A 21,377-nucleotide genomic window follows, 5' to 3' on the forward strand; every position below is an offset into this window, starting at 1 on the left:
GGCCTCTCAGAAAATTTTCCTCAAACAATTTCCCATGGAACACCACAGAGAGGCATTGACTGACTGGCATTAATGCTTTTATTGTCCTATATTTGATTTACAATGTGAGGAGGCTGATTCCATGAAGAGTGAGAAACTGAAATCAAAATAAATTTTTGTAAGTAGCTGCCATGCCTCTCCAAACTGAGAGGTGATTTGCTTACTGTGTGGAGCCCTCTCTCTCTTTGCACCCCTGTGACCCATCCCTTCTTTCACTGACCTCAGCTGGTTTAAGGAGAAAGGAGGTTAGGGCAAGGATGATATCTCCCTGTTCCCAAAGGGGATGGAAGGCCACAATCTATTGAGTGTGTTGGGGAATACAGGGAAAGAAACGGATTCAAAGTTTTGTGGCTCTTGTGAATACTGGCACCATTTTACTGGGTCACATGTGATGAAGGTATGCCCAAATTCAGTTAACGGGGTTGGGGCAGAGTTCACAGTGGGGAAGGAAAGTTAACATGAACTCTGGGGTGGAGCCCTCTGTGTTATTTAAGGTACTGCTGTTCTGGGTTCCATGGCTGAAAATAGAATTGGTACTGGTGTTTTACATGCTTGTATGCAAATACTCATAAGTACCAAGACGGTTTCGCCTGATTGGAAAGACATGGATGTAGAGAAGTGCTAATACTTCTGGGGCCCTCAGTCTTCTACAATCCCTTTGAACTACAAGTTTCCATGACTGACCATATTGCCAATTAGAGCCTCTGGCGAAGGGTGGTAACCTCCACTTGGAGATGCCCCTTGGGGTTTGGACTCATTGCCTCCTCAACATAGCTACTAGTTTTACCTCTTTTGAAAAGCAGCTATTAGTTTACTGGGGCTCTTGTTGAAACTGAGTGCTTGACCCCTGGGGGAACTGTGACTATAATTTGATATTTCTATTTTGGGGTGGATAGACTCAGACTCAATGACTAACAAAGTGAAAAGGATCCAGTAATGGCAATGGTGCATTCAAGAATGCAGCTGGCCTGGCCTCAGAGGCATCCTGGCTCTACATGAAAATAATGGCAGCTATTCCATTCTACCACCTGCAGCAAAGTCGCTGGCTCAGTGGGACCCTTGGTTCACAGAGTTTGTCTATAATGCTTGGGCTTGCTTTGCTGATGGTTTGGCTAAGCTGAAATCTGATGGTGTCCACCGGGCAGCTGCAACTGTTCAGCCTCAGGGCCAACTGTTCAGAACTGAAAATGGACATGGTCATTCCACTCATTAGGCAGAGCTCAAGGCTGTTCTTATAGCTCTGACAAATACTACTCTTGGTAAAACTCACTATATTTTTACTGGTTTTTGGGTCATTGCCACCGCCTATTGGATTGTTACTTAGAAAACTAAGGACTGGGGCGCCTAGATGGCTCAATCGGTTAAGTGTCTGACTTCGGCTCAGGTCCTGATCTCACAGTTCATGGGTTTGAGCCCTATGTTTGGCTCTGTGCTGACAGTTCAGAGCCTGGAGCCTGCTTCAGATTCTGTGTCTCCCTCTGTCTCTGCCCCTTCCCTGCCCATGCTATGTCTCTTTCTGTCCCTCAAAAATAAACGTTAAGAAAAAATTTAAAAAAAAGAAAAAGAAAACTACAGACTGGAATATTAAAGACACCCTCACTCTTTGGCAGTGCTAACTGAGGAGACAAATAGTGGCTGCCAATTGAACCTTCTGGGTCACTCATGTAGGTAGACCCATTTTCTATTAAAACTGACTAGAATCAAGCTGCCGGTTGAGTCTGAACTGCCCACACTGCCACTGTTGCTTAGTTGAAACATCATCATACCAGACATGGTAACACATCAACTTTATATTGGATACAAAGTAAAAGATCCCGTTTGAGAAGCATAGGCGACCATTGCCAAATTTTGAGTCCTAACAAAATTTGACCCAGTTGTCTGCCAGTGAAGGTAACCACACAGCATGGAGCATTACCAGTACTTATTCCTAACATGTTAATTACATCTGATCTTTGACCTCTTCTTGGGGTTATAAGTGGTGGCTCATTGCTATTAACACTTTTTCAGGTTATGTGTTGCTGTTCTAGTCTGATAAGTTTATACTGGTCACACGATTGTGGCTTGTGAAATCAATCTGTGTTATATTTTTGGCTTATATTTCTGGACCACATCCAGTCTGAGAATGCCTTTTATCACAAAACAATTCAACAATGGGCTGATAGTTAGGTATTCAATGGGCTTTTCACATTCCCTGCAAGTTGCTGGGATCTGGTATTGTTGAGCATTGGGGCATTCTCCTCAAAAACTGATTTGGACGGAAATGTCTGGCTCTACTTCTCTCACTTTATTCTGATCTGCACACCTTAGTAAGGCAGTTTGGTTAATGAATGCAACTGTCTGCAGAAAGGGATCTCTTCTCAGAGATTTTCTCTATTAGAGTCAGAAAGAAAGTGTTTGGACACTGTATAGAGCTATTTTGAAAATTCAGGTATCTTCCTGATCATTCTTGAGTATGAGTCTTTTTCTTTTTCCTAATGACAACCCCATGTGGGCCTTGTTGGTACACGTTCTGGAAGACTGCTTAGCCAAAAGGAGGCAGGGGATTCAAACTTATTTTTGGTTCACAGAGATGGATTTTGTCGTGCTGGTAAGGTCTTAGATCAAAAAGATAATCACTAACTCTTTGAGCACTAGTGCTTGCCAAGTCTCCTTATGGTAGTCTATGTGGACCCAAGTTGTGGGGCACAATGGGTCTCTGTAAGTTTTATAAAATACCCTTGTCCCTCTTGTACCCAACTCTTCTGGACAAAAGATATGGGAAGGAGGAGGGAAAGCTGGAGTGACAGTTACTGGATTAGGACATAGTTACATGTTAAGAGGAGGGAAAGCAGCAATTCTGGAAACTGACAATACCTCAGACCCCTGAAGCTTCTAGGGGAAAACGGGACAGTAATTAGTGATCACTGTCTTTCAGAACCATCCCCAAAGCTTTCCTCAAGATGGAAAATACCCTGGTGTGGTTTTCCCAAAGTATTATAAGCACCTTAAAATTTAATTGACTGCTGGGTTGACTGCTGCCATCCCTCAACACAAGATTCAACATTTGGTTGCCATTCTTCTCAACATTACTAAGAAGTCTAACCAAAGTAGAGGATGGCACCAGTTCCAAACCCTTCCCTTAACAAAAACAAAAAACACTGATCAACACACTTTTCAGATTCCCCACACACATTCCTATAGCTGTCTCTTGGTCATTCAATGGTATGGGCAAATGCCACCCAGTTGGTGATGTGCACAAGCAGCACAGGGTGACTGTCCCTGGGCATTCTCCCCAAAAGCAAGGACTAGACTCAATTACTGAACTTAACGTGAAACTGTAAGGCTTACCAGCTGGACAAAGGAGTTCACGTTGGAGACCTGCTCACCTGTGCCCTTGACTGACGTTGCTCTCATTTTAGGGGGCTGAATGATTGTAAAGTAGGTATTGTCTCTCTGGAAAAAATGGTGGCTTTTAATCTTTCATGAGATTTTCAAGTGTTTTAGGATATACCACAAATAGTTCATATAGATCACATGATTATAGAGATCTCTCCAAGATTATTCTTTAAAAAAAAATTTTTTTTAAATGTTTATTTCTGAGAGGCAGGGAGGAGCAGAGAGAGGGAGACACAGAATCCAAGGCAGGTACCAGGCTCTGGGCTGTCAGCACAGAGCCCGATGGACCATGAGATCATGACCAGAGCTGAAGTTGGAAGCTTATCTGACTGAGCCACCAGTGCCCCAAGCTATTGTTATTCAAGAAAGCTTTCTACAGAGGAATACTAACTTGTTCTTCATGTATAGCCTAAGGGCTATGATCTCTACAGTGGGAATCCTCTAATTAGAAACGTTGTCTTTAGCTAAAATGATCAATGATATTTCTCTTGCTCCCGGAAACATTCAGTACCAATGCAATTCATGGCCATGAGGTTGTGGAGGATACACTGACCTAGGTGGTATCTTTATAGGCCAAGGTGGAGTCTGTGTCATTACATCCTGTGATGCCTGGATTAATGTTAATGACCAAGTGGGAAGGTCAATACAGAAACTTAAGGAGAAAGAAGCTGGCCTGTTAAGGTAAACGCTTAATGGTCCATGGGATTTGTTCAACTGGATGGGACCAGAAACTTGGGGTGCACTCTTGAGTTCAGTGCTACTGGGTGGCCTCATTCTGGTGCTTAGAGTCCTGTTCATAGTAGTCTTAATTCAGTGTTGTATGGAATGAATTGAATTGATTTGGTGGCAGCTAAATGGGAGAATTTAACAAATATGACAGAGACATCCCATGCATGGGTTTGCATCTTACCTTCAGTGTAGGAATATGCTAAGGCTACTTTAGAGGAGTTTGCACGTGCATATCCACAGAAACATATTTTTAAAGGGTAAACTGGAAAGTAAAATTATAAGATACATAACAGCAATAGCACATTTCTTCTCTGTAAATACAATTATAACTCTTCATGTGTTAAAATTACTCAGTTTTGTGAACCAACTGTCTTCATGTAGCATATAATCTGAATTTCCTTGAGATGTTTGCACGGTTTGGGTATTGAAATGTTTGCATCGCTTTGGTAATTCTGTCTTCTTGTATCAAAAAATACCTTTTTTAAAAAAGTTTATTCTGAGAGAGGAAGAGAGACAACATGAGTGAGTGAGGGAGCAGAGAGAGAGAGAGAGGGAGAGAGAGGGAATCCCAATTAGGCTCTGTGCTGCCACCAGCACAGGGCCAGATACAAGGCTCAAACTCAAGTACTGTGAGATCATGATCTGAACTGAAAGAGTTGCATGCTTACCCAACTGAGCCACCCAGGTGCCCCAAGAAATATCTTTTATATGATATAGGCTTTACTTAAATATATTCTGACCAAATGGTATCTGGACCATTTTTTTCTATGTATCAAAGTACTATATATTGTCATCTGCTTTATATTTTGTTCTCAGTTCATTTTGTTACACTTCAATCGGAATACTCAACCTCTTATAAAGAATCATTTAAATTCCTTACTGCTGATGATGATTTTTCTTATTCAGATTTCAGTTGAGAAAAAATACTGTCAATAAACATTTAACTTAAGATCATAAAAGTAATAAAACACATTATAAAAATTCAAACAGAAGAAATAAACTCACTCATATCCTAGCTCTCTCTCTCCTCCTTTGCAACATTCCAGTCTCCCTAACATAAACATATAGAATTTATTATGATTTACGTTTTGTTCCTGTTGCCATTTTACTTCTCCCTTGCCTTCAGAAATGTTAATGTGGGCAACAGAAGGGTTTTGAATGGGACATGGAAGGAATGACTGACTGAGTGGTTTCTTTAGGAGGATAAAACCTTAAACCCTGGTGTTTCCAGCCTTAGGCTGGAGCAAAAACCTGGCTTTAGGAGACCACTTGCATATGGACAATAGGTATCTCAAGGTTAGTGAGACTGGAGGGCCTCCCCCTGAACATATGCTCATAACATAATGGATATCTGATTAGCCCAATAGGTAGGGGACCAGAATTGGATTGTAGATTGAAGACTGTTACACATACTCTATAGCTTGATCCTCAGACAACAATTTCACAGAAGAGTATACTGTAGAGGCAGAGGTTTGTGCCAGAACACATGATTATTAAGTGACAGGACAGGCATTCTTAAAAAAAAAAAAAATCTAGATTCCTTTCCTTATACTATATTTGGGATGTATACACTTGACATGTATAGGACTGATGCCCCCCCCCCCTTTTCTAAATGTTTATTTGTTTTCAGAGAGAGATAGGGAGCGACTGGGGGAGGGGCAAAGAGAGAGGGAGACAGAGAATCCCAAGCACTGACAGTGCAGAGCGCAACATGGGGACTGAACTCACAAATCTTGAGCCAAAATCAAGAGTAAGACGCTTAATGGACTGAGACACCAAGGTGCCCCGATGTCCTTCTTTATGCTACATATACATGGTACTCTTAGGGTAAATTGTAGCCATGAGGGTTTTAAACATGAGTGATACTGTGTATATTCAAGGCAAGTCATTTAAAGCTTCAAGGACATGAAGGTCAGTAAAAGCTTGGAATGATTAAAACCCTGCACAGTCTTCTCTGAAGGATTTTGGATATTATTAAATTATCAATCTCTCTTCTTCTCTCCCACCCTCCCTCTTTATATTTAGAGTCGATAACTTCATATACAACAGGAATAAAGAGACTTCTGCTTATGACCCTGAGGATCAAGATGGAGATACAGGGACCAGATCTATTCTTCAACCTGACACACAAAACAGTGGAACCATGTGCATGCTCTCAGACACTGGACTGTGGCAGCACCGGACGGTTCCTTAAGAAGGGGAACAAATGAGGTGAGGTCTATAAATGCCCAGCTCACTGTGTGAAGGCAGTTTCCTGGCTGCAATGAGGGGAAGGAGACACCAGTGGAGCCTGGTGAGGAGACAGAGTCAGGAAAGCCTACGTCCAAAGAGGTTGAGGGGCTAAGAATTCACAGAGCAGAGCATGAGAGAGCTGCACAGGGAGGGCCATGGATCTGCAGAGCCTTTCCCCCCTCCCCCCCCACCTCAACTCTTCAATGAGTACAAACCATCAGAGGTTTGTGAGGGAAGCATGAATCACCAGAAAGAACCAGAGGAAACAATTCCTGGGGCTCAGAAAGGGCTGGGAAGTTTGTGATACACTAGTCAGAGTGTAAAACGTCACAATCCAGCAGGTGCCAGATGGGTTACCCAAAATGTACTGCTTTAGTCCTGGAGAAACACTGCTCTGAAACTCTCAGGAAGCTTAAAAGGAAGCCCGAAATGATCAAACTGTTTCTAAGTACTTTTTAGGTAATTTAATTGCATTCCATGACAAAGCTCATATTTATAGAAATGCAAATGGTCCGGCACTTAATGAGGTAGACCTCACCATATTTGGGACCTAATGAAAAATAATGAGGCATACAAAGGAGGCAAGAAAATATCATCCTTAATGAAAAGAGAAAGTAGTTAATAGACGCAAACCAACAAATGACAGAGATGATCAACTCAAGAATATTACAATTGTTCTTTAATTATATCCTATACATTCAAGGAGGTGGAGTATAAGCATATTAAATATAAAAGGCAACAAATAAAAAAAATAGAACTTCTAGAGATGTGCAGTATCTGAGATAAAAAATAAAGTGGAAGGATTAATAACTAATGAACATTGCAGGAGATCAACGAACTTGACGACACAGCAATAGAAACTATCCAAAATGAAATGCAGAGTTAAAGAATGAAAAAGAAAAAAAAGGAAAACAAGGAAAAGGAAAGGAAAAAGGAATTAGGCATCCATAAGCCTGAAGTTCCCAAAAAAGAGAAGAGGGAGAGGCAAACAAAGATTTGAAAATACTGTGGCCAAAATATGACAAAAACTATAAATCCACAGATCTAAAAAGCAGAAACTCAACAAACTCTAGGCACAAGGAAAATGGAAAAAACAACACTAAAGCGAGTCATAATCAAACTCTTTAAAACTAAAGATAGGGAAAATTATGAATGCAGCCAGAGGGAAAAAAGATTAGAAAAACGGCAGAAAAAAATGCAAGCTAGAAGACAGTAGTGTAAAATCTTTAAAATAATAAAAGGAAGGGGCACTTGGGTGGCTCAGTCGGTTAAGCCTCCAACTTCGGCTCAGGTCATGGTATCAGCTAGTGAGTCCGAGCCCCATGTCTGGCTCTGTGCTGACAGCTCGGAGCCTGGAGCCTGCTTCAGATTCTGTGACTCCCTCTATCTCTGTCCCTCCCCTGCTTACCCTCTGTCTCTCTCTCTCAAAAATAAACATTAAAAAAATAAAAAATAAATAAAGTAATGAAAGGAAAAAAACCACCCTGTCAACCTAGAGATTCTATAAATCTTTAAATAAACTGACTTTTTTCAGACATACAAACATTGGAAGAATTTAATAGCAGCAGATCCACATTATCATAAATGTCAAAGTATTTCAGGCAAAAGGAAAATGATAGCATATGGAAATCTGAAACCACATTACGGAATGAAGAGCACTGAAAAAGTAAACAAAAAAGAATTAAAGAAAATTAAATCTCTTTAAAGGATAATTTAGTGGAGCTTCCAGCCACTGACATAATACATGGGATGACTTTGTTCTTTCATCTGAAACAACCAAAAAAATGGCAAAATACTGGAAACATACTTTTTCAAAGTACTGGACATCGGGCAGTAAAAGACAGTGTTCTCTGACAGAAAGGGGAGGAAACGAGGTGAGCCTTATAAATGGCCCCAGCTTGTCCTTGAGAGATATCCCAGGCCACAGAGCGGAGGAGGCTAAGCTTGAAGGACTCCTATGTTGAGAAGCAGAGCTAAGAGTCTGAGTAGATCAGCGTGGCCCGAGTTTGTGAGAAAGGGTCCCAGAGAAGAGGACATTGCACAGAAGGAGAACTCCAGAAACCCAGGGATGGTCTTCCTGGATTACTCAGCAGAGTACTGATCACCACATGTGTGCGAGGAGATGATGTGAAACAAAAGAACCACCCAAAAAGATGAAACGGAACCACAAGGATAAAAAACATGAAAAACCAGCCCAATATATATCACAAGTTCAAAATCAGTGATAAACTCTTAAAAACATCAAGAGTAAAAAAAAAAAATGTAGAAGAACAAAGATAATAACAACAGAAGATTTACTGAGTGAAATAAAGTTAGCAAGAAGATAGTGGAACACCATGTTTAAAATATTGAAGGAAAAAATGTTAAGCCAGAATTTCATACCTAGTGAAAGTATCTTTTCAATACTAATGCAAAATACAGGCTTCCTTAGACAAAGAAGCTGAAAGAATCCATTGCCAGCAAATTTGTACTGGAATTATTTAAAGGATGTTCTTCAAGCAGAATGAAAAGGATCTCAGAGAGATATTATCAGCACAAAAATAACTTAAGAGCACCGGAAGTGGTAATTACACAGGTAGATATATAAGATTTTTTTCCTCATTATTAAGGTTGATTTAAAGGAAAGCTGACTTTAAATAAGAGAGTATTAATGTGTTGTGAGATTTATGGTACATGCTATTTACAAGTAAAGTGGGAAAAATAGCATAAAGACCAGGAAGGGGAAAATGGAAGGTTCTTGTATGTAAGTAAGTACGTGTATGTAAGTATGAGGTGGTATAATAAACTTGCAGGTACACTGTCATGAGATAAAAGAAATCTCCAGGCTCAGATGGTTTCACTAGAGAATTTCAACAAAAATTTAAAGTAAAAATTAATACCAATTCTATGCAATTTCTCCCCAAAAAATAGAAGAGGAGAAAACACCTCAGGTCAGTATTACCCTGATACCAAAACCAGACCAAAAAAAGTACTAAACAAATTAACAACAAAACTTCAAGCCAATAAACCTTCATGAATACAGACAAAATAATAAACAGCATATGCTCTCTGGCCACTATGGATTTAAGTTAGAAATCAATAATGAATACATCTAATATATTCCCAGATATTTGGAAACAAAAGAGGACACTGTTTTAAATAAAATGCCATGTTAAGCCTTTTCATGTTTTCTCATTGCCCTTACCTGAACTAACTTTATATTATTTTTTAAATTTAATCATTTAATTATTTCAAGGTCTGCAAATATTTACAAATGTACCCGGAAAGTAATACACAGATGTCTGTCTAAATTAATGTTTACCATTTATAAGATGAGGCTACTCTCTGTGGTGCTAAGCATTTCAATAAATAGTAAATAAGTAAATGTGATATTAATATTTTAATTATCACTTATCAAAGTATAATTTGGCAGTAAAACCCACTTTTCACAAAGACATTACAAGTAGATCAACAAGTCAATCTTGATTCATTCATTTTGCTTTTCCATTTCTCCTGGAAGCTTTTTAAGTATCCATGACTTAAGTTTTTCTAGCTCAGCTTTGCTCAGCTCATGGTAAACACCTGGGAAACTGTGGAACATTGTGCTCACTCCTAGGGACTTTAAGATTGAGTTTGTCTCTTCACCCCAAGAGTGAGGAACTAACTCATCTGTAGTACCGTGACACTGGAATAATTCAGGGAGTACACCATCACTTTCCTGAAGAGCCTACAGAACAGGATATAAAAATGGAAAAGTTTAAGAGACTCCTTTAAGAACATCATCTTGGAAATCAGACAGAGCAGAAAACTTCCAATTTTTAAAGGGAAACATGGTGGTGCGGTGTAAGGTGTACACTGGTGGTATTGGCCTGGGGACTCAGCTGGTTGCTGGCACCCTGTGAGCTATGGCTGTCAGTGACCAGCACTGACTCCACAAAGGACCATCTCAAACACAGTCAAAGCGCTTCCTGAAGAAACTGTGTGACTCTGTAAGACACACTTTACATGGAGAGTGGAGAGAGAGAGGAATACCGGGATAGTCAAGGGAAGAGTTACATTCTAGTTTTCATTTCTGTACCTGCTGTTTTTACTTCTGGTATGAAGTTACGACACTATAATACTGTATTCGTATATATTAGCATGTTGCTATGAAACAGCTGTCAGGAATGTAATCGATCATTTGTTTCGATTACGTTCATGACATAAAAAACATACCTGGCTCTAATCATCTATATTTTTATTATTTATAAGGGATACAGATGATTTGTATCCTTTCCTCTTGAACACTATGCTTAACAATATTCTTTCTATGGTATTTCCTGAACATGAATGACTGGATGGAATATTCAATATGACTAACTGGGGATGGGTCCCAGGAGTTGTCTGTGTGTCGACTGTTATTGCTTGATTATAAATTTTGTTTTAATTTCAATGTGTGATTATTTCACACTCTTTTGTTTTGTTTTTAAAATCTGGAACTTACCTGGTAAACAGCAGATGTTTTATTCAGAAAACTAGAAAGAGCAAATACTCCTGCCACATCTTGATGATTTCTATATGCTAAATGCATTGCCATGCACCCTCCCATAGAAAATCCTCCTGAAAGAAGCAAATATTCACTTCATCACAAAATGTCAGAATATATGCAACAATAACTTAGAACAAGATACATCTGAGCCAGTCTTCCATGCATGTTTTAAAATATGTGGAGATACAGTGCTAAAAAGAAAATTAGTCTACTTTAGATCTCATTAAAAAAAAGTACTGCAATGCATAAATGACACTGGCCCATCTATGGCATCATTGGTAAAGAGACTTGTTTTAAAAAGAGCTGGAATTAAACAAAGAAATCATGTTCAACAAGTAAAAATATTTATCATAATTCAAAATATGAGTCATAGTACAAGTGTTATTTATTTAAACTTCTAATGTCTACTTACATTTTGCTTATACTTGTGTTATAGGAGTCCTTACGCTGCAACCAGAATTAATAACATGTATTTTTCTGTCTTCCTTGCCAAGCTCCGAGCCCCATGAGGAGTTAAATTTCTAGTGTCTGCCATATAATAGATGCTTAGTGATTTTTTAGGGAAGATGATCAAAAATTTGGTGAGCCTGTTAAAACATCTCTAAATTACAATATCATTTTGGAAACTGATTTGTGATGGTATAATTCAAATGCACGTACCTATATAAACTTTTTCAAGTTTATAAATAAATAAATATTTATTTATAAATAAAAACAATAAAAACATAATTTACTCATTTAACAAACTTTTATTGTCTTTTATGTGCCAACCACTGTGCTGGTCACTGAAGATAGGCAGTCTAAAATACATGCTCCTGTGCTCCCTTCCGTAGCACATACAGGAAAATACACGGGCCCTTCTCCTCAAGGGGGCGCCAGAGACATCACAGGATATGGAGACCAGTACATGACCTGGTGGCCCACCTTCAGGCTAGAGACCTGGGATGCCATTCCGCACCCTGAGTGAGAGTTAAAAGGTGTTTTATTTACATTTTGTGAGAAATATAGAAAGTGAATCGCATAGCCACACACCTATGGAAAATCAAGAATACACACTGGCACAGAACCCAGATCTCCTCACTTCCAGCCTCTTGCTTTATTTCACTCAACAAAGTGTAAAGCTGAATCCTTAGAGACTATAAATTTGAATTTACTATAATCTACTTTTACAGATGAAGTGGACGGAGGCCCAAGATTAGGTGACCTGCTTAAGGATGCACCTCTAATTTTAGCTGTAGAGCTAGGACTTTTGGAATCTAGATCGCTTGCAAGAGACTTTAATGTACTCTCTACTATCCTCTGGTATTTATTAAAACAGAACTGCTTTTAAATTTTGTTTATGTATTTTATATTTTATTTATTTACTTAATAATGCTTAATAGTATTACTGGGCCAGCTGACAGTATCATTTTGGACCCAGGATACAATGTATGAGTGAAGATTACTAGGTTGGGAAAGTTTAGGTTTTTAAGAAGTGCATAATATGTAAATAATTACAGTGTATGATAAATATTACATCTGTGGTTTTCAACATACCAGAGGGAAATAATAGGGTCTCATCAGTAGCAGAAGTGCACCATGGATGAAAACCACTTGAAAGGCTCTTTCAAAATAGCCCCCACACCAGCCACGGATGCAGATATGGCTAATTAAAGATCATGAATGGGCTGAGCAGGGGCAGAGGCAGTATGCACATCTTAAAATTGACTGTGAAAGTTGCATATGTGCCTCAAATTCCCAGAAAGGTTAAAAACCACTGGGCTCTGGGGTGCCTGGGTGGCTCAGACTCTTGATTTTGGCTCATGTCCTGATCTCATAGTTCGAACGCTAGGCAGAGATGAGCTCTGCACTGACAGCCTGCTTGGGATTCTCTTTCCCTCTCTCTCTCTGCCCCTCCCCCATGGGCGTGTTTTCTCTCTCTCTCTCAAAATAAATAAACCTCAAAAAAAAAAAAAAAAAACACTGAGCTCCAATTACCTATGAATGTGTAGATTAATGAACCTTGGGCATGCTCCATTTGGATATGAAGAGCTTACTACTAAAGACAAGATTAGCGTTTCTGATAAACATTTACTGTAAGTAAAAAGAAAGAATTCTAAACTTCCTGGGTTTTGTCCCAGTTCTAGTTATAGACTTTTCTTTGCTTCTCAAGGTTTTTGATGTAATACAGTATGTGGGTTATAAAGCAAATGATTCTTTAAATACAACTATCATGTTGTATTAATAAATACATAAATAAATATGTTTTAATTTATTAAATATAATTTAATTATATTTAGATTGGACTCTAGATTGGACTCTACAAGTGATCATTAAGCATTTGTATATTACAGATTTAAAAACCAGTGGTTAAATCTTTGAGGGTAAGAAACAGTTCTTTCTTCCAGCATCACATCGTGCTTGCGAGCTCACGAGGGAGCTCAGCAAACTGTCTCCACTGTCTGGTGAGCACGTGCTGAGGAGGGGGCCTCCCCATTTCACCTTCTCCGTGGTGAGTACAGTTGCTGGTACACAGTGACAACTCAATACAGTCTGTTTAGTTAGAAAGCATATATTATGGGATGAGAATAATACAAAGTTTACAAATATCTCTTAAATGTATCATATTTAAAAGGACATGACACATTTTCTGATTCAAAGTCTGGTGGAGAGAGGACCCTGTGGAAGTAAAGGAAACTGAGTTCCAATCCTACCAGTGACACTGTAGCTGAGCATCTTTGGGTAATTACTTAAAATCCAGGATCTCATTTCCAATCAGATTAGATAGTTGCACTCCTGGATCTCTATGGTCTCCACCAAGTTTTTAAATCTATAATATTTCAATGTTCAATAATCACATGCAAAGTTGAAGCAAGGACTTTCAAAGTTTACAGTTACTGTAAAAACAGAAGCCTACTTTCAGTTTGAGAATAGGAATCCACATCTTGCAGAATAAATTTTAGTAAAGTTCACAGAACAAATCTTAGCAAACGTTTTCTTCCTTTGTTGGTTCAGATCTCCCCTTTCCCCAATTTACTTACAAAATGAACTTCAAGGTTGCTTATAAGCAAACATGCTCTTAACAATAAAACTACATCTCTAAAATGAGGGCAAAACGTGAGGGAGGCCAGAGGGGGTTGCTGGAAGAATGAGAGATCCAGAAGGAACGAGAAAGAGGGACACAGACCATAATATGGGGGAGCAGCAGCAACTAGGGGTGCACCTCAACTTCCAACTGCTTCCCTGTAGCAAAACAGCATTCTTCAACAGAAGGCATCATGCCAAATCACACTAGAAACTTCCTAGCACTGAGTTCTTGGGTGGAATTTATCAAGTAGATAGATCTTCATTGAACATAAAACTCAAAACCAGACATTTTACATATAGCCAATTCTGTTCTTGATTCTTTTATAAAAAGTCCAGGAGATAAAGACAACATTCAGTAGTCTAAGAAGGTTCATGTGAACAGGGGTTTTTGTCTGTTTTATTCACTGATGTACCCTCCCCATGCTTAGAATAATGCCTGGCACAGAGTAGGCACTTAATAAGTATTGCATCAAATAAGTGAGTAAATGTCAATTGTGGTCCCATAAGAATATTTCCGTAAGGGGACAAATTTATATCATCAGGAAATATAGCTGTCTGGTGATCTGAATTGATAATACAAGTAAAGCTTAGAAAATGCAGGAGTAAACTGTTAGTGTGTCCTAGGCTAATGATTCCTAAATCTGGCTCCTTAAAAATAGAGATTCCCAGACTCAGCCCTAGACCCACTAATGCAATCTCGAAGTGTATGTCTAATTTTTAAAATCTCTTATACCCATCATGCCGGTCAGAGTGGCTAAAATGAACAAATTAGGGGACTATATATGCTGGCGAGGGTGTGGAGAAACGGGCACCCTCTTACACTGTTAGTAGGAATGTAAACTGGTGCAGCCCCTCCGGAAAACAGTATGGAGGTTACTCAAAAAATTAACAATAGAACTCCCCTATGAACCAGCAGTAGCACTGCTAGGACTTTACCCGAGGGATACCGGAGTGCTGATGCATAGGGGCACATGTACCCCAATGTTCATAGCAGCACTCTCAACAATAGCCAAAACATGGAAAGAGCCTAAGTGTCCATCAACTGACAAATAGATCAGGAAGATGTGATTGTATAGACAATGGAATACTACTACATGGCAATGAGAAAGAATGAAATCTGGCCATGTGTAGCAACATGGATGGAACCTGAGGGTGTTATGCTAAGCAAAATAAGTCAGGCAGAGAAGGACAGATACCATATGTTTGCACTTATAGGTGGATTAGGACAAACTTAACGGAGGACCATGGGGGAGAAGAAAGGGGAAAATAGCTGGGGAGAGGGAGGGATGTAATTCCATGAGAGACTCTTGAATGCTGAGAACAAACTGAGAGCTGATGGGGGTGAGAGAGGGGGGAGGGGGGTGATAGGCATGGAGGAGGGCACTTGTTTGGGATGAGCACTGGGTATTATATGGAAACCAACTTGACAATAAACTATTTAAAAACATAAAATGTAGAGTGTTACACAGGGAAAAAAAAAGCTATTATACCCATAAATCAAATGTATGAGAATCATAGTCTTAGAAAAATATCAACAGTTGCAAGGCAGACAATTCAGACTTAGGTACTGTGGTCAAGACAGAAAGTGAAAATATGGCCATGATTTAAAAGAAATCCCTATAGGGGTGCCTGGGTAGCTCAGTTGGTTAAACCTCCGACTTCAGCTCAGGTCATGATCTCTCAGTCTGTGAGTTCAATCCCTGCGTCGGGCACTGTGCTGACAGCTCAGACCCTGGAATCTGCTTTGGATTCTGTGTCTCCCTCTCTCTCTGTCCTTCCCCCTCTTGTGCTCTCTCTGTCTCTCAGAAATAAATAAATGTAAAAAAATAAATACATAAATAAAATAAATGAAAAATAAAAAAAGTAAAAGAAATCCCTATGTTATAGATAACCAAGGCTATAGGAACAAAGTTTTATTTTTTGGAGTAATGCAAGAGCTTGAATTATATTTTTGCCAAATGTATCTAAGGAACATATTAAATGTGATCAGTGTGACTAAGGAACTAAATGTTTAATTTTATTTAATTTTAACTAGCTGAAATTTAAGTTTAAATAGTCACATGTGGCTAAGGACTATCCTATTGGACAATGAAGTTCTAGGTAATTTTAGCTGCACCAATAATTGAAAAAAGCTTCAAAATTCATAAATAGAGCAAAAGGAAAATATTTTATAAAAAATATTGAGCTAGGATCATTAAAGGGGATCTTTTAATATGCAAAGATTTAAAAATCACATCACAAGATAGAATGTGAACATATTAGTAAGCAAAAGTAACTTAAAAATTATTTTAAAAGTATACATATTGAAAAAATTTTATAGATTAAATTCCCCCCTCCGTCATTTCATTTTTATTGACCAAGGAAACCTAACCACTCTGTGTGGTTTCAGAGCCTCTGGGACAAAACCAGTCTAATAAGAATAAAACCAAAAGTAAAAGAGAAAACATTTTCCCACATATGAGATATCATTATGAAGAAACATAAATGAATCCTACATTTAACTTCATGTTCAGTACTCATAATTTACAATGAAAATAAATGTACTTACTGAAATCTTATTAAAGATTTAATCTAAGTCCCTTATCCAATTATAATCTTGTGAAGTAATCTGCAATTTCTCACCAGCCATCTTTGATAATACAATCACCCTCAGCATCACGATTTACTATGAAAAGGGACTTTGTGTATTTTTTTCTAATAGAAAAAATTTAACACAAAAGACTAGTTATTTGAATTCAATTTCCATCTAAATGTCTAAAATGCAATATAAAATATACTGTTCAATAAGTAAATACCAAATAGTAAACTCATTGTAGGTAATGGTTATAATGTATATTTATAGTTGCTGGCAAAGTATTAAAACGTCAAGAGTTAACATTTCAACATACATTTAAGATTAACAAGCTGAATAAAACATGTTAAAAAAATAATAAACCTAGCTTTTATGAACTCTTTAAATAAAATAAAACAGAAACAATGTATAAAAAGCTATACTGGGAAAAACTAATCTATCTGAAAACAAAATCCAGAGGGAAAAAAAATACTTATAATTCAAGTTTACCACCAATTGAATAGGATTTTTAAAATGTAATAAAATCTAGCCTCTCTACAAATTTCAACAATTCTTCCATTTAACTTATGTATTATAGTAATTCAGACTGAACTATGATAAAGTCTTAAAGGATTTGGGAATATGTATTTATTTGTAGTTTTCCTCCGATACAGAATTTACAGGGTAAACAAAATCATCTTCCATGAAAAGCTGTTAGAACAGCAGTTACAAACCTTTAAAGTTCTAATTGTCGTTGAAAAAACAGAAGTTGTTTAATTAGGACGTACATGTGCTAAAAGAAAATAGAAAGCTGCTATCATTCTCTAAGTTTTGGCTCAAGAAAGAGCTTCAGAAGAAACTTGAAGAAGGTCAGAACAAAGGGAACCTGTAAATTCTGGTGCTAATCTTCATCATGGTAATTCCAATTATCTCTTCATTTTTATTTTCAATATTGTAAAATTAATACAATGATATATATCCAGTATACAAAGTGTTCTCACCATACAGACAGAAGTGAGTCATCCAAAATTTCACTCTTCATACAAAATTTTGACATTAAAAAATTTTTTAAAGTGTTTTATTTATTTCTGAGAGAGAGAGAGAGAGAGAGAGAGAGAGAACAGGGGAGGGTCAGAGAGAGAGAAGGAGACGCAGAATCTAAAGCAAGTTCCAGGCTCTGAGCTAGCCATCAGTACAGAGCCCGATGTAGGGCTCGAACCCACGAACTGCGAGATCATGACCTGAGCCCACGTCAGATGCTTAACCGACTGCGCCACCCAGGCAGGCGCCCCTTGACATGTTTTTAAAAATTCATTTGACAGTTAAACTCTTACATGTACCATTTTTTGTACCTTGCTTTTTCTTTCATATCATACTGACTTGAAAGTCTTTCAACAGAATTATAAAATCCATAATTGTATTCATTGAACAGATACTTACAAAGTTCCTTCTATGTGTACATAGAGTATTTAATAGTTACATAATATTCAATTGTATTAATAGACCATAATTCCCTTAACCATTTCCCTCATGATTGGTATTTAGAAACCCATGTAAATGACTCAGGTGTAATTCCAGAAGCACTTGATTCTCCCTGCTTCATAATTCTGACCATATGCTCATATTATCAAAATTCTTATAATCTGGATATATCATTTTTTAGTTCTATACATCCTAGATTAAAGTTAAACCTAAATTTTATCAGTTTTGTCTTAACAAATTATCACCACCTAGTGGCCAGAAAAGGAATCCCATCCTTGTACAAAGGGAACAAAGTCAGAAGATCTGGGTTCTAGTCCCAACTCAATTTTATGTTAGCTAGTAACCTGTTTGAATTTTAGTTTAACATCTGAAATGAGAATAATAATTTCCTGTTTTACCTATCACAAGGCTCAAAAGGGATATTGTGCATGAAAACAACCTTATAATTTAAACACTATCTAAAAATAAAACATTATGATGTATAATAACAGCAATTTAAAAACTGTCAAGTGTAATATAAATGCCAAAAATTTTAGTAGTATTACTACTATGTATACTTTTAAAGCACAACAGTACACATGGGAAAAATTATATACCTTTCTCCATTTTGATTTCTCACATTCTACAGAAACATAGGAAAAGAGCTTTAAGACAGATATTAATACAGAGACAGAATCCAGTACTATGAATTTGCTTACATTCTGCACAATGGACACTCCTCACCTGTTAATATAATAATAAGAAGACAGGGTAATCTATCATTATTAATAATTTTGCAGGATATGAGATTTGACCCAGGACTTATTAATAACTATATTATCAACAATCAGAAAGTGATTTAAAGTCAGTATTTTATTGCCTGTCTTTCTCCTAACTTGTATCATACCCTATGTGGAATCATGTGTGGTATAAACATATAAAATTAAATAAGCACTTTCTTTTTTTTAACTTTATTTATTTATTTTTGAGAGAGAGAGCCTGCCAGAGTGTGTGAGCAAGTGTGGGGGAGGGGCAGAGAGCCTGAGGGAGAGAATCCTAAGCAGACTCCATGCTTGTGTGAGGCCTGGTCAAGATCTCTCTCCCTCTCCCCTCTCCCCAAACCTGTTCTCGCTCTCTATCTCTTTCTCCTAAATAAAAATAAAATAAGAAAGCAATATGTTTCCACTGATGATGAGAAAACCAAGAATTTGCTTTCATGGCTAACATCTACAGTTGACTAGAATGTCCTCAAGTATAATCTAATTCATCTTTTGGAAACTGGGGCAGCTGCTCTGGAAAACAGTATGGAGGTTCCTCAAAAAATTAAGAAAGAAAACTACCCTATGATCCAGCAATAGCGCTACGAGTAATTTATCCAAGGGATACAGGAGTGCTGATTCATGGGGGCACATGTACCCCAATGTTTATAGCAGTGCTTTCAACAAAAGCCAAATTATGGAAAGAGCCTAAATGTCCATCAACCAATGAATGAATAAATAAGATGTGGTTTATATATACAATGGAATACTACTTGGCACTGAGAAAGAATGAAATCATTCTGCCATTTGCAGCAATGTGGATGGAACCAGAGGGTATTATACTGAGTGAAATAAATCAGTCAGAGAAAGACAGATATATGCTTTCACTCACATGTGGATCTTGAGAAACTTAACAGAAGACCATGGGGGAAGAAAAGGGGAAAAATAGTTACAAACAGGGAGGGAGGCAAACCATAAGAGACTCTTAAATACAGAGAACAAACTGAGGGTGGATGGGGGGTGGGAGAGAGGGGAAAAGGGGTGAGGGGCACTGAGGAGAGCACTTGCTGGGATGAGCACTGGGTGTTGTATATAAGTGATGAACCACAGGAATCTACCCCAAAAACGAAGAGCAGACTTTACGCACTGTATATTAGCTGATTTCACAATAAATTATATTAAAAAAGTAATAATCTTATTCACCTTCATGTTCCCTAAATCGTGAAACTGTGTGTGTGTTAGTTGCTATCATTCCCTTGCACTTATTGCTGTTCTCGTGGCTTTTAGACCTGCCAACCATCCATGGCGTTATCAGCATAAGCTTTCAGAAATGATCACATCATTCTCTGTATCTAAATCGATAATCCTAGGGGACTGGAGTGCATACTAAACCAGTATTTTCTGAGAGATTCTGATGTGCCCCTCTCTGTTTTCCAGTCATATTTTTATTCATTCTTTAAAACTCAGTTGCAGTCATCTCTTCTAAGAAGCAGTCCCTAACTCTCCTCCAAAGGCTTACTTGTTCTTTCCTCACTGCTCACATTGTACCTTATATACTCTACTACAATACGCTGTACTAGAACACCTTACTTCTGTACCTTCCTCATTAGGCTTTCAAAGTTTTGATAGTTTTCTTGGTACTCCCAAGACTTAAAAATGTTATTAACAATTTGGAGATGAAATTTAGTATGAGAAGTGCCATTTTTGATCTGGTCAAGCTAGGTAGATTACCCACAAATAGGTGGAAAATATACATTATATGAACAATTGTTTTTAAAACTAAGCTTCATATAATAAAATACAATGAATCAAAATAAAACCAGACGCAGAAGAGGCTCCCACCTACTCAAACACAGAGCACAGTGCTGTTTTACGAAGCTCACACTGGTCGCAGTTATAATCTTAGAGGTAAGGGCTCCAGGAGCACATATTCTATGATATTAAATCAGAAATGTGATCACATGTTAAGCAAAATCAATAAAGGTAACAATTTTTTTTTACCTATTATCTCCATGTTTTTCCTTTCCAATGTTAAAAGTTTCTAATTTTTCCTTTTGCAATGAATTTTTTAAAATAATGCAATCTCACTGTGATGCATTGTGTTTGTGTGTATTAAAAATTGGTCAGAATTGGGGCGCCTGGGTGGCTCAGTCGGTTAGCGTCCAGCTTTGGCTCAGGTCATGATCTCACAGGTCGTGGGTTCGAGCCCCACGTCGGGCTCTGTGCTGACGGCTGGCTCAGAGGCTGGAACCTGCTTCGGATTCTGTGTCTCCCTCTCTCTCTGACCCTCCCCTGCTCTTGCTGTCTCTCTCTCTCTCTCTCTCAGAAATAAATAAAACATTAAAAAAAATTGATCAGAATCTTAAGTGCATTTTTCTTTTGATTTCCCACTGAATCCCTCCTTCATTAATGTGTTATGAGTAGCACTTAAATCTTACTTCACTTAAAATGTACTACCACAGCTACTACAAAAGCACAAGAACCAGTTGAAACTTATTAAGCAGTAACTTCTGTTTACATAATGTATAAAAAAGAAAGTGGGAAACCCAGCATGTGCGCCATTGAGGAAAAAGAAAACAGCTGGTGGGGAGGAAGTAGTGAGCTGTCTAGAGGTCCCCCAGGGGCAACAATGGTCTATCAGGGCCCTTCAGCTCTTGGA

General features: G+C 38.0%; 1 protein-coding gene across 1 annotated transcript in view; it reads right to left on the reverse strand.

Annotated features, from left to right (window-relative positions):
• Window positions 1-9,741: 9,741 nt before the first annotated feature.
• LYPLAL1 (lysophospholipase like 1) overlaps window positions 9,742-21,377 on the reverse strand; it is a 40,006-nt gene continuing 28,370 nt past the window's right edge. The window contains exons 4-5 of the mRNA XM_039250616.1: window positions 10,838-10,953; window positions 9,742-10,081 (exon numbers count right to left, since the gene is read on the reverse strand). Of these exons, the coding sequence (XP_039106547.1) occupies window positions 9,842-10,081; window positions 10,838-10,953 (356 nt within the window). The 3' untranslated portion in view covers window positions 9,742-9,841. The remainder of the gene's footprint in view (window positions 10,082-10,837; window positions 10,954-21,377) is intronic.

Source organism: Hyaena hyaena, unplaced genomic scaffold (assembly GCF_003009895.1).
Source record: "Hyaena hyaena isolate Hyena2069 unplaced genomic scaffold, ASM300989v1 scaffold_374, whole genome shotgun sequence".
NCBI classification, from domain to species: Eukaryota; Metazoa; Chordata; class Mammalia; order Carnivora; family Hyaenidae; genus Hyaena; species Hyaena hyaena.